Raw genomic sequence first — 19,524 nt, 5'->3', positions numbered from 1 at the left:
CTAGAGATTGTTTTGAATCCATTCTGCTGTCAAATCTCTAAGGCTATTTTTATACGACCGAAAAAAAAATTTGTGATCGTTTATTGGTATGACGTTGGTGTTGTCCTTGTTGTCGTCTTCCGAAGACACATTGGTTTTCGCACTATAACTTTAGTTTAAGTAAATAGAAGTCTATGAAATTTAAACACAATTTATGACCATAAAAGGAAGGTTGGGATTGATTTTTGGAGTTTCGGTCCTAACAGGAATTAGGTGCCCAAAGGGTCCAAAATTTAACTTTGTTTAATTTCATCAAAAATTGAATAATTGGGGTGTTTGATATGCCGAATCTAACTGTGTATTTAGATTCTCAATTTTTGGTCCTGTTTTCAAATTGGTCTACACTAAGATCCAAAGGGTCCAAAATTAAACTTAGTCTGATTTTAACAAAAATTGAATTCTTGGGGTTCTTTGATATGCTGAATCTAAACATGTACTTAGATTTTTGATTATGGGCCCAGTTTTCAAGTTGGTCCAAATCGGGGTCCAAAATTAAACTTTGTTTGATTTCAACAAAAATTGAATCCTTGGGGTTCTTTGATATGCCGAATCTAAACATGTATTAAGATTTTTGCTTATGGGGCCAGTTTTCAAGTTGGTCCAAATCATGCTCCAAAATTAAACTTTGTTTGATATCAACAAAAATTGAATCCTTGGGGTTCTTTGAAATGCTAAATCTAAACATGTATTTAGATTTTTGATTATAGGCCCAGTTTTCAAGTTGGTCCAAAACGGGTAAAAATTAAACTTTGTTTGATTTCAACAAAAAGTGAATATATGGGGTTTTTTGGTATATGCTGAATCTAACCATGTATTTAGATTTTTGATATTTGGGCTTGGTTATCAAATTGGTCCACATTGAGGTCTAAAGGGTCCAAAATTTAACTTTATTTGATTTCATCAAAAATTGAATTCTTGGGGTTCTTTGATATGCTGAATCTAATCATGTATCTAGATTTTGGATATTGGACCATAATAGGTAAATGTCCAATTTAAAATTTTTAAGTTTTTAAGTTTAAGTTCTTAGACCACATTCATTCTGTGTTAGACACCTATGTTGTGTCAACTATTTAATCACAATCCAAATTCAGAGCTGTATCAAGCTTGAATGTTGTGTCCATACTTGCCCCAACTGTTCAGGGTTCGAACTCTGCTGTCGTATAAAGCTGCGCCCTGCAGAGCATCTGGTTTGATTTTCTTTAATAATATTTTATAGTTGCTGAAAGGATATAAAAATCTGTAGAAATATAAAAAAAACATTTTTTTTTCGAAATCAGAGAAGAAATTTGATGTTGATTCATTATTTTTCATGGGTAACAGTTATCAAAGGTACCAGGATTATAATTTAGTACGCCAGACGCGCATTTCGTCTACATAAGACTCATCAGTGAGGCTCATGTCAAAATATTTATAAATCCAAACAAGTACAAAGCTGAAGAGCATTGAGGATCCAAAATTCCAAAGTTGTGCCAAATACGGCTAAGGTAATCTATGCCTGGGGTAAGAAAATACTAGTTTTTCGAAAATTTCAAAGTTTTAATACAGGAAATTTTATAAATATGACCACATAATTGATATTCATGTCAACACCGAAGTGTTGACTACTGGGCTGGTGATACCCTCCGGGACGAAACGTCCACCAGCAGTGGCATCGACCGAGTGGTGTTAACAATTATTAAAGGTACCAGGATTATAATTTAGTACGCCAGACGCGCGTTTCGTCTACATAAGACTCATTAGTGACGCTCATGTCAAAATATTTATAAAGCCCAACAAGTACAAAGTTGAAAAACATTGAGGATCCAAAATTCCAAAAAGTTGTGCCAAATACGGCTAAGGTAATCTATGCCTGGGGTAAGAAAATCCTTAGTTTTTCGAAAACAAATTTTATGAATTTCCTGGTTTTTCCTGGTTTAATGTAAACATTGCAATTTGAATGGTGAATGAAGGACAAATATTTGTGTAGGCCAACTTTGGAAAAACCATGAAATGAAATATTCATGAAAGTACACTTTTCCCTGCATCTAAGAAAAATTGAACTCATTGGGTTATTTGGGTTGTTTCTTTTAATTGTCCATGTCATCTCCTTTTTGCATGTATTTATATTTGAGTTTTGGGGTTGCTGTCTCTTTCACAGTTTTTCTGAATTTATATCTGTTTTATTGTAGGTACAGAGGCCAAAGTAATCCATGAAGATATACAAGATACTTGTTCCTTTCTAATTGTAAGTTGGATTATTATACATTCTGTTCTAAATAACAGTGAGGGGTCTCGGTGGTCAAGTGGTCTAAGTAGTTCTTCTTCTGTTATCACTAGCAAATTAACACTGGGATTGTGACTTCGAACTCTGCTCCTTTGGGTGTACTCCACTCCAATCTTAATTGACTAGGATTGTCAGTTTTCCTATCGAAGGTTGGTGGTTTACTCCGTGCACTATGGCTGCCTCCACCAATAAAAACTGGCCACCACAAAATAGCTCAAAGTGGTGCTTAAAAGTAGTGTTAAAACACCAACAAGGGTAAGTATGCTGTTAACAACAAAAATAGCAGCAAACCATACAATTATTTGTACCATTACATTGAATATACAAAATTCCATATTGATGTTATATAAGCTTTGTAAATGCAATTTCATGAACAGTTAATACATTACAGTATGTTGTAATTATAGGATCAGCTGTTAAGAGAAGTACAAAGTGCTGTGTATCACAGACAGAATAATGGAATGGTGGAAGTCCCCTTTCTGGCCTCACTCACACCAAAGGTTAAAGAGTTGACCAGGATGCTGTTACAAAGTGATGGCATGATGTAAGTATTGGATTGTGCATTTAATGTCCCTGTTCTAAGTTCATAGTTTATATGTTGGCATGTGTCATTTACATCTTGATATACATGTGAATGTTAGATAACTGATTATGAGGATGCTTAGTAAATAGTATTACTGTTATATTTAAGGGATTATTTGAAATGAAAAAAAATGATCTATTTCAATGAATTAAATAAAAAATTTAAAGAAATTTGCTTGTTTGAATAATTAAAAGATTAAGAATGTCCAACCTGGTCGACAGGTCAGACATGACTTTCCTGCATTCCATCAATACTGCCATCAACAATTAGTGTTTATCTGTAAAAGTTTTTTTTAAACATCATCGATCTTGTCAACCTTTCATGAATTTGTGTAAAACTGTTCTATAAGAATCGTAACCAGAGAAAAATTTGAAAATGTTTTTATTTCCGCCAAGCTGTCAAATTCATGTTCACCAATTTTAATCAATTTCTCATATTTGTTTTCATAAAACATTTATCCAAACTATTAAAAGTGTAAAATAAACAATTGACAGGGCCTCGGCATGAAAATACTTAGCTTCTCTTTGTGTGTATTTTAGTCTAGTCGTCATCTTATTAATTATCGAGTTGACCTCTAAAGTCATCCGATGACCATATAAGCGATGTAAACATAAATATAGATATAAATAGACTAAGCAAACTATTACTGTTGGATTATTCTAGGTCTATTAAATTTCATATTATAGATGAAAAATAAATGTTTATCAACGTTTTTACCTGTATAAAAATGATTTTCTGTGGATCGAATCGGTCTATCAAATGATTTACCTTTTGTTTCACTTTCAATGTTGACATTCTTTTCCTTTAAATAACTTTACACATACAATTCACGTGTTATCCATCTCATGCTAAGAGGTTTAATTGAAGTTCACATGAATATGGATTCAATGAGGTCAATTTCGTCAAAATAAGCTAAAAAACATTGATTATGAATTATTCACTTGCAAGTGAATAATTCATAATCAATGTTTTTTTAGCTTATTCAAGTGAATAATTCATAATCAATGTTTTTTAGCTTATTTTGACGAAATTGACCCATATTGGATGCTAAAAGCGAATTATTATTTCACTATTTGCATTTCATTAATGATTGAGCAAAAAAAAATAATATCTTAGATTTTTTATATATCTCGCAGCTAGTGCCCCTTTAATTTTAAATGGACTTATTATTTGGCAGTTTATATTGAAAGTTTTAGACTGAATTTTTAAGACATAAATAATTTAATTTCGTCAAATTAAGCTAAAAAACATTGATTATGAAGTATTCACTTGCAAGTGAATAATTCATAATCAATGTTTTTTAGCTTATTTTGACGAAATTGAACCATATTGGCTGCTAAAAGCAAATTATTATTTCACTATTTGCATTTCATTAATGATTGAGCAAAAAAAAAAAATATCTTAGATTTTTTATATATCTCGCAGCTAGTGCCCCTTTAATTTTAAATGGACTTATTATTTGGCAGTTTATATTGAAAGTTTTAGACTGAATTTTTAAGACATCAATAATTTTATCAAACCTGCATGGAATTTGATGAAACTTGGACACAAGCTTTTTCATAATTAGTAATAGCATCTGAAGAAAAAATTAAATATTTTGCTGATAATAAACTTTTAGGCAGTAAACATTACACTTTTATTCTGAAAACAGCAATAGCAGGTAATGCGGGGTTCACACATTGCCGATTATTGCTCCCGTTTGAGATCAGACAGCGATACGACACGAAAAGTGAAAAAGTCGGATTAGTATCCTCAATTATCTGGAATGTCCTATTATTGTCTGAACGCAGTCGTTTTAGTTCGTAACAGATTCCTACTGGTCGGGAAGGGTCCGAATAGTTCGGCAAAGCACCCCGACAGTTAGGTGCGTCCCGTAACATTCGGGGAAACTCAGCCGATTTTGTCTAGTCAGATTACAATCGTTCCTATGTCGTGACAGATTCTGCTGTATCGGATCGAATTCCTAACAATGTTCTGTGTATTCGGGACGGTGTCCTGTGGAACGGGAATGATCTGGAGAAGTCCCGACAATAACAGAATACAATACGACTGAGACCAGACAAAGCCGTTTGCAATGCGATAGAGCGGACCGTGATAGGATTACGTTCCGACAGTACCTGATCATCCCGATTATGCCGACAGTTTTCGAACGGATAAATCCCGTAAGCGTCGGTTCACTGTCTTGTCACTATCTGATCTCTGTCGGATTACATTCGGTAGAATCGGGACGCAGTCGTGACAGACTCGGTCGAATTTTACCTGGCGAGAGATACAAATCGAATTTCCATCCACGATTCACAGGATCTTGATCAGACTTTTGACAAATTTTAATCGGGAATGGTCCTGTCAAGGACGGCAGTAAAAATCGTGAATGTGTGACCCCAGCTTAAGACACATTATTCTGCGGAATCTTTTACAAATATTTTTATTTATACAATGATTTTGTGAAAGAAAATGTGGACTGTGAATGATATCTAAAATTTAAGAATCGGCACACATTGGTATGAAAAAACATGACTAAACTTTCAAAAATGATCAAAGCACAAACTGTTGCAATATATCATTGTTTTGGACTTCATTTTAATTTGAAAATGTATAGTCTAGATTTACACCAAGACTGACTTTATTAGAAGACAAAAATCAAAAGCACTGTGTCTCCAGCCACCCTTTAAAGTCATTTAACATGTTCTTTTTTTAGTTCAGTTCATGATTTATATTTTATGTTCATTACTTTTATTAGAAATATAATTTGCACCTAGCGTAAGAATCTTAAATAACCCTAGTATTTCTAGCACAGATTGTGTTTTAATCTATATTAACTCTGTGCTCAATATACTTGTTGTTCATACCCATGTGATTTGATTCATACAATTTTGATATCTTGCTTGGGAGATTTATAGTGTCAAACTGATGTGGATGGTAATCTATATGAGAGCATTCTTCCATATTTTTTATGTAAACTGAAAATAGGTTTCAAACAGTGGTTACCATTGCCAATCAGAAATATTAATAACGAATTTTAAAAAGTATGCACATTTTTTATTTTATGTAAGCTTATTATTATCCTACCATATGAAGAACTTTCTTCAAAAGGTTTCAGAGTAACTGAAAAAAAAATTGTAACCCATCCCATGTTTCCTTTAATGTGGATGAATTTACTAACTGATTTTAGCTGGGCATACATTTGAACATTTAGAAATAGAATTCAGAATAGAAATATGTTTGGGTAAACCAAATGGTTTAATGCAAGTATCAAATTTTCCAACTCTTGATGTTCAAATAAGGAAGAAAATGGGTGAAGATTTCAATTTTTTTTATGACTGACGTGATGTTAGTTTTAGTATTAAACTTTGTTGCCTCACTATGATTTTCTTTGCTATAACGGTACTGATAATGTTTTTTAAAAGAGTAAACAGTCATCATTTAAATGATATGTTGATGTCCTGAATTATCTTATTATTATTTATCTTTTATGTTATTTTTCAGATCACTGTGGCTGATGAAGTTGTTATCTTATGTAGCATTATACAGTGGGGAGGAATGCACATCAGAAATACTAGTCTGTATAATATCTGAAGCCACTAACTATAGACAGGTATATAAATAAAAACATGCACACAAAAATCTCTTTTTATACGACCGCATTCGTCGTATATTGCTATCACGTTGGCATCGTCGTCTGCGTCGTCGTCGTCCGAATACTTTTAGTTTTCGCACTCTAACTTAAGTAAAAGTGAATGGAAATCTATAAAATTTTAACGCAAGGTTTATGACCACAAAAGGAAGGTTGGTATTGATTTTGGGAGTTTTGGTCCCAACATTTTAGGAATAAGGGGCCAAAAAGGGCCCAAATAAGCATTTTCTTGGTTTTCGCACTATAACTTTAGTTTAAGTTAATAGAAATCTATGAAATTTTGACACAAGGTTTATGACCACAAAAGAACGGTAGGGATTGATTTTGGGAGTTTTGGTTTCAACAGTTTAGGAATTAGGGGCCAAAAAAGGGCCCAAATAAGCATTATTCTTGGTTTTCGCACAATAACTTTAGTTTAAGTATATAGAAATCAATGAAATTTAAACACAATGTTAATGACTACAAAAGGAAGGTTGGTATTGATTTTGGGAGTTAAGGTCCCAACAGTTTAGGAATTAGGGGCCAAAATGGGACCCAAATAAGCATTTTTCTTGGTTTTCGCACCATAACGTTAGTATAAGTTAATAGAAATCTATGAAATTTAAACACAAGGTTTATGACCATAAAAGGAAGGTTGGTATTGATTTTGGGAGTTTTGGTCCCAACAGAATAAGGGGCCCAAAGGGTCCAAAATTAAACTTTGTTTGATTTCATCCAAATTGAATAATTGGGGTTCTTTGATATGCCGAATCTAACTGTTATGACTGTGTATGTAGATTCTTAACTTTTGGTCCCGTTTTCAAATTGGTCTACATTAAGGTCCAAAGGGTCCAAAATTAAACTTAGTTTGATTTTGACAAAAAAATGAATCAGTTAGGTTCTTTGATATGCTGAATCTAAAAATGTACTTAGATTCTTGATTATTGGCCCAGTTTTCAAGTTGGTCCAAATCGGGGTCCAAAATTAAACTTTGTTTGATTTCATCAAAAATTGAATAAATGGGGTTCTTTGATATACCAAATCTAACTGTGTATGTAGATTCTTCATTTTTGGTCCAAAGGGTCCAAAATTAAACTTAGTCTGATTTTAACAAAAATTGAAATCTTGGGGTTCTTTGATATGCTGAATCCAAAAATGTACTTAGATTTTTTATTATGGGCCCAGTTTTCAAGTTGGTCCAAATCAGGATCTAAAATTATTATATTAAGTATTGTGCAATAGCAAGTCTTTTCAATTGCACAGTATTGCGCAATGGCAAGAAATATCTAATTGCACAATATTGTGAAATAGCAAATTTTTTTTAATTAGCGTTATCTTTCTTTGTCCAGAATAGTAAGCAAGAAATATCTAATTGCAAAATATTGTGCAATAGCAAGATTTTTTTTTAATTGGAGTTATCTTTCTTTGTCCAGAATCAACTTAAATCTTTGTTATATACAATATACAATGTATATTCACTTTTTACTACCAACTGATAAATTAAAATAATCTTTACCATTCAGTGATAACAAGCAGTTTTTTTACATCTTAATATTTTATGATGTATTTAAATGAGTAGTTATTGTTGCAAACTCCATTAGAAATTTGAATTGAGATTAGTTTTGGAATAAGGGAAAGGGGGATGTGATTAAAAAAATTGGGTTCAATTTTTCTCATTTGAAATTTCATAAATAAAAAAGAAAATTTCTTCAAACATTTTTTTGAGAGGATTAATATTCAACAGCATAGTGAATTGCTCTAAGAGAAAACAAAAAATTTAAGTTCATTAGAACACATTCATTCTGTGTCAGAAACCTATGCTGTGTCAACTATTTAATCACAATCCAAATTTAGAGCTGAATCCAGCTTGAATGTTGTGTCCATACTTGCCCCAACCGTTCAGGGTTCAACCTCTGCGGTCGTTTAAAGCTACGCCCTGCGGAGCATCTGGTTCATTATGTCTTTTTTTCAATATCTGTTTATTAAAGTCACATTTAGACAGTTACACAAATAGATATAGGAATATGTGGTGTGAGTGCCAATGAGACAACTCTCCATCCAAATAACAATTTATAAAAGGAAACCATTATAGGTCAATGTATGGCTTTTAACATGGAGCCTTCGCTCATCCCAAACAACAAGCTATAAAGGGTCCCAAAATTACTAGTGTAAAACCATTCAAACCGGAAAACCAACGGTCTAGTACTAGTATATATTTATTTATTTCTAAATTTTAAAGGAACTTTTAATAATTGTATTTTTATACGACCGCAAATTTTGAAAAAATTTTCGTCGTATATTGCTATCACGTTGGCGTCGGCGTCGTCGTCGTCGTCGTCGTCGTCCGAATACTTTTAGTTTTTGCACTCTAACTTTAGTAAAAGTGAATAGAAATCTATGAAATTTTAACACAAGGTTTATGACCATAAAAGGAAGGTTGGTATTGATTTTGGGAGTTTTGGTCCCAATATTTCAGGAATTAGGGGCCAAAAAGGGCCCATATAAGCATTTTCTTGGTTTTCGCACCATAACTTAAGTTTAAGTTAATAGAAATCTATGAAATTTTGACACAAGGTTTATGACCACAAAAGAAAGATTGGGATTGATTTTGGGAGTTTTGGTTTCAATAGTTTAGGAATAAGGGGCCAATAAAGGGCCCAAATAAGCATTTTTCTTGGTTTTTGCACAATAACTTTAGTTTAAGTAAATAGAAATCTTTGAAATTTAAACACAATGTTTATGACCACAAAAGGAAGGTTGGTATTGATTTTGGGAGTTTAGGACCCAACAGTTTAGGAATTAGGGGCCAAAAAAGGGCCCAAATAAGCATTATTCTTGGTTTTCGCACAATAACTTTAGTATAAGTAAATAGAAATCTATGAAATTTAAACACAAGGTTTATGACCATAAAGGAAAGGTTAGGTTTGATTTTGGGAGTTTTGGTCCCAACAGTTTAGGAATAAGGGGCCCAAAGGGTCCAAAATTGAACTTTGTTTGATGTCATCAAAAATTGAATAATTGGGGTTCTTTGATATGCCGAATCTAACTGTGTATGTAGATTCTGAATTTTTGGTCCCATTTTCAAATTGGTCTTCATTAAGGTCCAAAGCGTCCAAAATTAAACTTAGTTTGATTTTAACAAAAATTGAATCCTTGGGGGTTCTTTGATATGCTGAATATAAAAATGTACTTAGATTTTTGATTATTGGCCCAGTTTTCAAGATGGTCCAAATCGGGGTCCAAAATTAAACTTTGTTTGATTTCATCAAAAATTGAATAATTGGGGTTCTTTGATATGCCAAATCTAACTGTGTATGTAGATTCTTAATTTTTGGTCCCATTATCAAATTGGTCTACATTAAAGTCCAAAGGGTCCAAAATTAAACTAAGTTTGATTTTAACAAAAATTTAATTCTTAGGTTTTTTTGATATGCTGAATCTAAACATGTACTTAGATTTTTGATTATGGGCCCAGTTTTCAAGTTGGTTCAAATCAGGATCCAAAATTATTATATTAAGTTTTGTGCAATAGCAAGAAATTTTCAATTGCACAGTATTCACCAATAGCAAAAAATCTTCAATTGCGTAGTATTGTGCAATAGCAAGAAATTTTCAATTGCACAGTATTGCGCAATAGCAAGAAATCTTCAATTGCACAGTATTGTGCAATAGCAAATATTTTCAATTACTCAGTATTGCGCAATAGCAAGAAATATCTAATTGCAATTTCAATTGGAGTTATCTTTCTTTGTCCAGAATAGTAGTTGAATTAACTTAAATCTTTGTTTTATACAATACAGATATATAATTAATATTTCAATTGGAGTTATCTTTCTTTGTCCAGAATAGTAGTTGAATCTACTTAAATCATTGTTTTATACAATATACAATGTATATTCACTTTTTCTACCAACTGATAAATTAAAACAATCTTTACCATTCAGTGATAACAAGCACTTTATTTTACATTTTAATATTTTATGATGTATTTAAATGAGTAGTTATTGTTGCAAACTCCATTAGAAATTTGAATTGAGATCAGTTTTGGAAAAAGGGAAAGGGGGATGTGAAAACAAATGGGGGTGGGGGTTAAATTTTTATACTTTCAGATTTCATAAATAAAAAGAAAATTTCTTCAAACATTTTTTTGAGAGGATTAATATTCAACAGCATAGTGAATTGCTCAAAGGCAAAAAAAATATTTTAAGTTCATTAGACCACATTCATTCTGTGTCAGAAACCTATGCTGTGTCAACTATTTAATCACAATCCAAATTTAGAGCTGAATCCAGCTTGAATGTTGTGTCCATACTTGCCCCAACCGTTCAGGGTTCAACCTCTGCGGTCGTATAAAGCTGCGCCCTGCGGAGCATATGGTTTTAGCTTCAATTATCCATTGTACATTTTTTGTAGCTTCAATTATCTTTTGTACATTTTTTGTAGCTATCTAGATGCCTGGACTTACAGAGCACAGTAGAAGTCAAACTTGGGGATGTTTTGCCCTGTACAATACACAGACTTGTTGATATGTTAAACACACAACAAATGGATAATGTTAAGCAGTTGCTTGGCAACTTGTTGTGTCTTGTCCAATGGGAGAGTACATCACATGTAGCCAAAGAATATAGGTCTGTTTTCATATAAATAGAAAATGTTTTCTTTAATGTAAAAGTTCAATAATTTACACAGAAAACATAATAAAGGAAAAAATATATACATAACATTTTATTATGATATAATCTTATTCTCTTTGTCTAATAAAGTAGTAGGTCCGGTAAGGGCCGATTTTGGCCTCAAATTTCAGGTTCATCTAACGAAAGTTTTTGGACACTTTTTAAACACTTAAGTGTCTATTTCAATTGATTCGATTAGTTTATGTGAAAGATTTTAATTGATTTAGTCATAAAAAACGCTCTTATTCAAGCTTAAATATGAAAAATCTATCAAATATGCCAAAAAACGTCACTTTTCAGATGGTTTTTGTCAAAAATGAAAGTGGCCGCATCTGTGTTCATCCTAAACCTTTATATATGTTTTGTATTATCATCAAATACAACTTACATTTCAATATTATAAATGAACACGAGTGCGTCCACTTTCATTTTAGATGGAAACCGTCTAAAAATTAACCAAAATTCTAAAATTTTGAAGATTTCAGTAATTTAGCATGACTTAATGATGCTAGAACGCGATATTTGTGCATTGTTTTGTCAAAAACAGCTCATATTTATGTAGCAGTAGCATTTTACTTTCCAAAATATAGCTTAAAGATTACATTTTCACAATTTTCTAAAACTGCTATATTTTGGGGCCAAAAAGGGGTCTTACTGAACCTTCTCCTTTAAGGAAAGCATGAATGTTTTTCTTTTGATATCTTTAAAAATGTGTTATTCTGTATGCTATTGCCTTAATGATGTCACCAATATTATTGCAGTTCAACTAGTTGAATAGCTGATACATACTTTTTATGAGAAAAAAAAACGTAGATGAAAACCAGAATTATCGAAATTTTCTTTCATTAAAAATACTATATATAATATTTATAAAAAGGAAGATGTGGTATGATTGCCAATGACACAAACTCTCCACCAAAGACTCAATGACATAGAAATAAACCAATATAGGAACTATACAAATAAATCTGCATATTTTTTTTACAGATCACTATATCAGTATTGTATACATCAGCAGTGGGAATCGTTCCTTCCTTTACTTACAAACAGTGATACAAAGATTGCTATAACAATGCTTAAAATCATCAATATAGTAAAACTCCCAAAAGTCCTGTCAAGCCCTGTTACTCTTACATTGTGTTCATCCCTGTCAGAATTGTTCTTCAGGATATTAGAAATAGAAGGTAATTAATGTAACAGTAGAAATATCAGATCAGTCTAGAAACAAAAATGAGGTATGAAATACCAAATAGTGAATCAAACCTAAGGTCCCTGAGATGCAAAAGACGAAGCAGTCTACAAATCACTACAAGAAAACTAAAGACTGAACAACACAAATCCTACCAAAAACCTTGGTTGATTTCAGATCAGTAAGCAGATTCTGCTCCACATGTGGCTCCTCTTGTGTATTATATGGTAAAATCTGGATTGCATATAGTAAAGAGATACAACCATCTTTCAGGGTACATTTTTAACTCAGCAGTGTCATAATTAGAATAAGTTAAACTTACCTAAGAAATAAATAGTCTGTCTGATATACTAATTATGGCAATAATTGTACACTTTGATACAGAAAAATTATTGATATCAATAATATTTTTTCAAATATAAACAAGTTTCAAAAATATCTATCCCTGTTTAATAATTAGCCTCTGTATAACAATAGTTAATTTAAAATGTGTTGGTTTTTAAAAAAATCATATCATTTTTATATTCATACTTAGATAATTTTGTACACATTTCAAAGTTGAATCATTACTAGATTTGTATTGTTTCCTAGATTCAAAGACTGCATTTGAGATGGTAACAGTGTGTAAACAGTGTATGAAACAGTTAATCAATAGTTCCTATGTGCAGACCACCATATTAAGATTTTTTATTGAAGCTTTGTTTACAAAGGTAATTCAGGTTTGAATGTAGACTTTTTCAGTACATGTAGTATGCAATAGAAACACAAATTGTTTATTTGCCAATCATGGACCCTTGAGGATAAAAATTTCTGCAATGAGTGTAATAAAATTATGTATAAAAAACAGCATTATAGAGTATGAAATAGTTAACTGTGTAGAGAATTTTGCTGAATTATTGCTTGTATACAAATCCTGAATGAAATTTTTACGACAGATTTTCTATATATACTGATGCAGGACATCTGTTATCCGAATTATTTATTTGTATTCATTTTTTCTTTTTTTCCAATTTTGGTACTATATTTAGTATATTTAATTTTTTTTAAAGTGTACTGGATCGTTTTTGATAAAATCCAACAACCTTGTAGAAAAATTGTTGATTATTATCTAACTATAGATTTTTTCAAAATGTGAAAATTAGCAAATGCCTACAGGTATCAGAGAGTGACTTCCCCTATAATCATATTAAATCGTGATACAAACAAAATAAAAAGACTTAAAAAAATTTAGGGAATATTTATATTTAAAAATGAATTTGAGAATTAAGGCTTTTCTACTAATTTCAATTTCAGGAAATTTCAGTTTTATTTGGTGGTAAAATAGATCCATCGTCTCTGACGTCAGAGAAAGATACATATACTAAACTGAAGGAGGAAAACATGAAACATGGTTTATCTTTGACCTTGCCAAGGTCACACTCTAGTGTATTCCATGCTGGTGTTATAGGAAAAGGTCTGAAACCAAGAACACATGTGCAGGTTTTAAAGCAGGTAAAAAATAACCTTCAACTGAAACATGCTTAGCCGAAATTTTGAAGAGCCAATGTTGTATAAGTACTTCTTAAAAGGTGTCATACCACCAATTAAAAGTCCCTATCTGTTCAACCAAATTTTGCAATTTTCACAGCTTTCTAAATATTTTACCTTAAGTTTAACTTCATAGAAACTAGGCAGTGTTCTCCCCAGAAATTTTGGATAGCATCACATTTGGCGTAAAAAAATAAATTGTATTTTTTTTCAATGTAATCTATCGTGTTGTGGCAACGCTTTATTTCCTTTATGTTATATACATTATTGTTTATTAAAAAATGTATAATAATGTTTGTATGCTATACTGGTAGGCCCTTAATTGGTAAATAAAATATTCTATTCCACCCTATTCTTTGTTTTTATATTGTTGAATTCATAACTGAGAATACAATTAAACTATAACCATGATAACAGTATTTTCAGTTTATGTTTTCCATATTCATTTATAGTTCCAGAATTATTTTTTTCCTCTTAGTCTAAATAAAAATATATGTGTAGTTCCAGTTACCCTACCTATACCCAGCTAAATGAATGGATGGTTTATTAACGTAGGATCTTAATAAAAAATTTGAATAGAAAAAATTCTTTATCATGTCTTTGAAACATAGTGGTTCATGGTCCCAGTTGTTTCTTTTTACAAAATGATATATTTTTAACAAAGTTATCTACAAGTAGTCTGTTAATGCTTAGTTTTCTCTTTATGTATCATTGTTTTCTGTCTACTGTGCCATTTGTGCATATGTAGTTATTATTGTAAAATGCGGATTTTTGTCATATCTGGTCCGGTTCCGATCAGTAGTTTACACTAAAATATTAAATGGCCGCCGAAAGCAATGAAAAATACGAAAATAAACAATGTTTGAAAAGAGATTGGGAATGAATATGGCGTTTTAAATGCATTAAATGGAGGAAACATATACACAAGCCAATTTTGATCACTTTCTAAAGAAAGTACAAATTTTTTTTTAGCCCAAAATCAAAATTTTCACTCTCGATTTACAATAAGTAATAGGAAGAGAAAGAAAGTAATACTAAAATATTAAAAATTGTAAAAAGATGAGACTCAACCTCATTTTAAAAGAGAAAAAATTCATTTAGCAAACATATATTTCGATATTTTTTTTATGATTTTCTGATTACGTTTTCTCCTTGTCGAAATTTGCCGATTGCAAACCACGTGGTATTAATCATGTCAAAGTGTCAGCTTGGGGTATTCGTATCCAAACAGTTATCACCCAAAGGGCAATTAACACCTATTTAACCACTCTAAATTGCCTCTATTGTCCGACTTGAAGGGATTACAATTAAAAGTGATATATTTTTTTATGATCATAAGTAGTAATTAGATGAAAGTTCAAAATTTAGGAACGAGAAAAATAACATCCTGAAAATAATTATAGCGTCGCGGTAATAATTATAACGTCGCGGTAATAATTATAGCGTCGCGGTACCGCGACGCTAAAACAGCCTGGGGAGAACACTGACTAGGTATATCCTGAATTGTACAGGTGTCACCTTTCTGCATGCCAATTTTCAACATACATTCAAAATTATATAAGAAAGCAGAGAGCTTCCGAAAGGAGGTACCACTAAAAATAACCCCTGGTTTTCTGGAAATCTTAAATTAGTATACTATGGAGCGCATTAATCCTCAATTTTTAATGCAAACTCATAGACAGGTAAATTTTGGCTCAAAATGGTCTTAATATATTTCTCTTTCAACAAAACTTTCATTTCTGCAAATTTGTTAGTTAGTTTAGGTGAACAATGACATCAAATGCACTTTTTTTGTCCGAGTAGGCCTACTTTCACATACGTTCTAAATTTGAGGGAGTAATTGGTGGTATGACACCTAAAAATGAAATATTTGTAAGAATTAACAATAAGTCTTTTATACATGTTAATAGTACCATGCATATGAGATCATTATTATTCTAGAAAGTTGATAAAGGGACAGACATTAGAAATACATTTCAAGTTGTGCATAATTAAGAGTATTTTTATACCCCTGCTTTGAAAAAAGGGGGTATACTGCTTACCTCTGACTGTCCATCCATCCATCAGTCCATCAGTCAGTCGTACCGTCTCATGAATATTTTTCTCAGGAACTACTTAACAAGGAATTCTGGAATTTGGTTTCATGGTTAATTTAAGTCAGTTATACTGTGTGATGGGTTTTCAGATTCCTCACCTAACAACTTCCTGTTTACCGAACACTTGTATCATTTAACACAAAATAGCCAAGTTGAAAATTTTCGTCACATTTTTCTCAGGAACTACTAGACAAGGAATTCTCAAATTCGGTTTCAGGGTTTATATAAGTCAGTTATACCGTGTGATGCATTTTCAGATTAATTATTTGACAACTTCCTGTTTACCAAACACTTGTATCATTTTACACATAATAGCCAAGTTGAAAATTTTCGTCACATTTTTGAAAACTTCCTGTTTACCGAAACTTGTATTATTTTACACATATTAGCCAAGTTGAAAATTTTCGTCACATTTTTCTCAGGAACTACTAGACAAGGAATTCTGAAATTAGGTTGGAGGGTTTATATAAGTCAGTTATAACGTGGGACGCGTTTTCAGATTCATCATTCAACAACTTCCTGTTTACCGAACACTTGTATCATTTTACACATAATAGCCAAGTTGAAAATTTTCGTCACATTTTTGACAACTTCCTGTTTACCAAACACTTTTATCATTTGACACATATTAGCCAAGTTGAAAATTTTCGTCACTTTTTTCTCAGGAACTACTAGACAAGGAATTCTGAAATTTGGTTTCAGGGTTTATATAAGTCAGTTATAGCGTGTGATGCGTTTTCAGATTCATCATTTTACACATAATAGCCAAGTTGAAAATTTTTGTCACATTTTTCTCAGGAACTACTTGACAAGGAATTCTAAAATCTGGGGGTACCATCAGTGAGCAGTAGCTCGCAGTTTTACTTGTTCTAGCTACACAAACTCTAAAAAGATCAATCACTAATACAAAATTCTGGCACTACTACAATAAAGTCTAGAGTTTTAACCTTCTTCTTAATTTCAGCCGCAAGTTGTACGAAATAAACAGTGCTTAGTGGAGCTATTAGCAGCATGTTCAGTGACAGCCCAGGGACCAGAGGAAGTTCATACACCAATGGAAACAGATAACATGTTCCCTGTTAGAAAAAGAAGGTCTATATTATCAGCAGAGTTATGTAGAATGGTTGGGAGTCTGATCACAGAGCTAGCTACACCAGATGTATTGTATAATAATAGATTCTGGCCTGAGGAGGACTCGATTAGAATAACTGTTGAAAGGTATTACTTTGAACAAATATAATACTGGGTCATATGGGTATTGTCACAGCAAAAATATTCTTAAAGGTTTAACATGAATTGTATAATTTTCACTTTTTTCTTTGAAGTCATCTCTTCATAATTTTTTATAAAAAGAAGTACTCTGGGTTCATCTATATTTTTGTGGTTTGAGTTAAGTTGTATTTTTGTGGATATTTGACATTGTGTTTTGCGTCTATACAAGCCTGTTGTGTTGTACATGATGTTTAAATGAGGGTGGTAAAGCTTTTTTTCGTGCAACGTGTTTTGTCATTTTTATTTCACCTCCAGCCATGAAAAATTTTTTGTTAATCACTGTACATGTGTTTCGTGAAATCGGTAAAAAGATCAACGTGCAGGAAAATTTTTATTGTTTGTTCATCATGAAATGGCAATTTTATTTCACGTTCTTCCGTGCAGATACCCCCCCCCTTATGCCCCTCTTCAATGAACCCATGAAAATTGGTACCCAATGTATATTAATGTATCCACAGTATGACTTATCTAAAATATCATTGTTTATCCTTTAATTAATCAAAAGTTGATTCCAAGTCATAAATAACTATAGGTAAACATAACAATAGGGATTTTAATTTGAGACTAATAATTAAAAATGTTTTTATTACGCTGCATCTGATATATACTTATCACAATCTTTATTTTGCAATTGTTGAATTCTTTTCTCTTGTTATAAAGGGTATATGCATACCTGTCAACTTTTCAAAATGCCCATGGGGGGTTACTTCCTATATTTTTAGTGGTATGAGTGTGCCGCAAAACAGGGTCCCTTTTATATGCCCAGCTGGTTAGAACAGGGTCCCTTTTTCATGTTCTGCTGGTTAGAACAGGGTCGCTTTTGCATGCCCTGCTGGTGAGAACATGGTTTTTTTTAAACAATGTCAGACCTGCCAACTATCCCGATTTTCGCGGTATCATCCCGATTTTTATCCCTCAACCCGAATCCCGATATCGGGATCGTAAAACAAGTCAAAAACCTGATTTTCACAAAAAATACCCGAAAAAATTATTAGTTACCGATTTTGAAGTTTTTCTGATCAATTTTTAAAAATCTATAATTTTACCTGGGGACATATTATGACAAGTTTATATTAACCCTGTGCTAATCAACGGTCACAACAGGTGTCATAATTTGTTGTTGCAAGTAATCGGATTACCTGATGGGTCATAACAATCCTCAAAATTAATTAATATTTGTAAACAGAAATTCAGTCAAGACGGCCTTTGATTTTTAACCAATTTATCATATAAGCACAATTTGCAACGTTTACCGTAGTTCCATGACAAAATCATATTAACTTAAAGATGAGAACAGTGTAATGAACTCTTAAGAAAACATCGTTTATCTTGAAATCCATTTAATTTTTGAAATCAGACATGAGTCTGTTGATTTAAAATCGATGCCATTTTGTATACACTTCTACTGTATATAAGCCTCCGCCGGTAAGAGCACCTCTGAACACAAAGAAAGATAACTCAAATTTTATCCATTTTCTCATTAATACTGGCAGACTTAATAAAAATCTGAATTTATTTTTCTAACTTAAGGACATATAGGTTCATGTCTTTTGAGTCGTGGTCTGAAAACAAGCAGGTCTTTGGAGGGGATAAAGGGGGGGTCCTTCATTTTAAATCCTTCTTTTTTTATTGTCATTTTTCTCTTTTCTTAAATTGTTTTGTCAATTTTAAAATAAGTACAAGAATCATGCAAATAAAAGAAATCAAGGCTTATAAGCTTATCATCAGTATACAAAAAGAAAAAAGAAGAGATATGAGACAATTTTAAGAGTAAAAAACAGTGCACGCAGAAATGCCGCAAAAACTGTAACCCTTAACCCTTTCTCTGGTCGCGCACTAAATCCCCATGGGGATTTTCAAAAGTTGGCAGGTCTGCAATGTATTTGTCTAGTACTGGATCTCTTAATTAACTGTTTAAGTTACATACTAGAACCCAGCATCTATTTTATACAGTCTAGAACAGGGTATACATTTTCAGAGCTTGTCTAGAACAGGGTATGTTTTTCAATATTTCTGTTTAGAACAGGATATGTTTTTCAATGTTTTCTGTTAAGAACAGGGTATGATTTGGCAAGTGCAGTCAGCACAGTTATACCCAAAAGGATAGTCAGTAACCCCCTCCCAGGGTTTTTGTCGAGCCTACAACTTTTGTTGCAGAAAGCTCGACATAGGGATAGTGATCCGGCGGCGGCGGCGGCTACGGCGGCGGCTACGGCGGCGGCGTTAGCTAACTTCTTAAAAGTTTTATATTTTAGAAGGTGGAAGACCT

The 19,524-nt window shown here is 32.3% G+C and overlaps 1 protein-coding gene across 1 annotated transcript in view; it reads left to right on the top strand.

Moving 5' to 3' along the window:
• LOC143062845 (integrator complex subunit 5-like) overlaps positions 1–19,524 on the top strand; it is a 42,247-nt gene that overhangs the window by 10,881 nt on the left and 11,842 nt on the right. The window contains exons 10-17 of the mRNA XM_076234656.1: positions 2,208–2,263; positions 2,710–2,846; positions 6,372–6,480; positions 10,942–11,126; positions 12,159–12,355; positions 12,952–13,070; positions 13,654–13,851; positions 16,948–17,201. Of these exons, the coding sequence (XP_076090771.1) occupies positions 2,208–2,263; positions 2,710–2,846; positions 6,372–6,480; positions 10,942–11,126; positions 12,159–12,355; positions 12,952–13,070; positions 13,654–13,851; positions 16,948–17,201 (1,255 nt within the window). The remainder of the gene's footprint in view (positions 1–2,207; positions 2,264–2,709; positions 2,847–6,371; positions 6,481–10,941; positions 11,127–12,158; positions 12,356–12,951; positions 13,071–13,653; positions 13,852–16,947; positions 17,202–19,524) is intronic.

The sequence above is a fragment of the Mytilus galloprovincialis genome, chromosome 2 (genome assembly GCF_965363235.1).
Source record: "Mytilus galloprovincialis chromosome 2, xbMytGall1.hap1.1, whole genome shotgun sequence".
NCBI lineage: Eukaryota > Metazoa > Mollusca > Bivalvia > Mytilida > Mytilidae > Mytilus > Mytilus galloprovincialis.
This window is presented reverse-complemented; position numbering and strand designations above follow the sequence as displayed.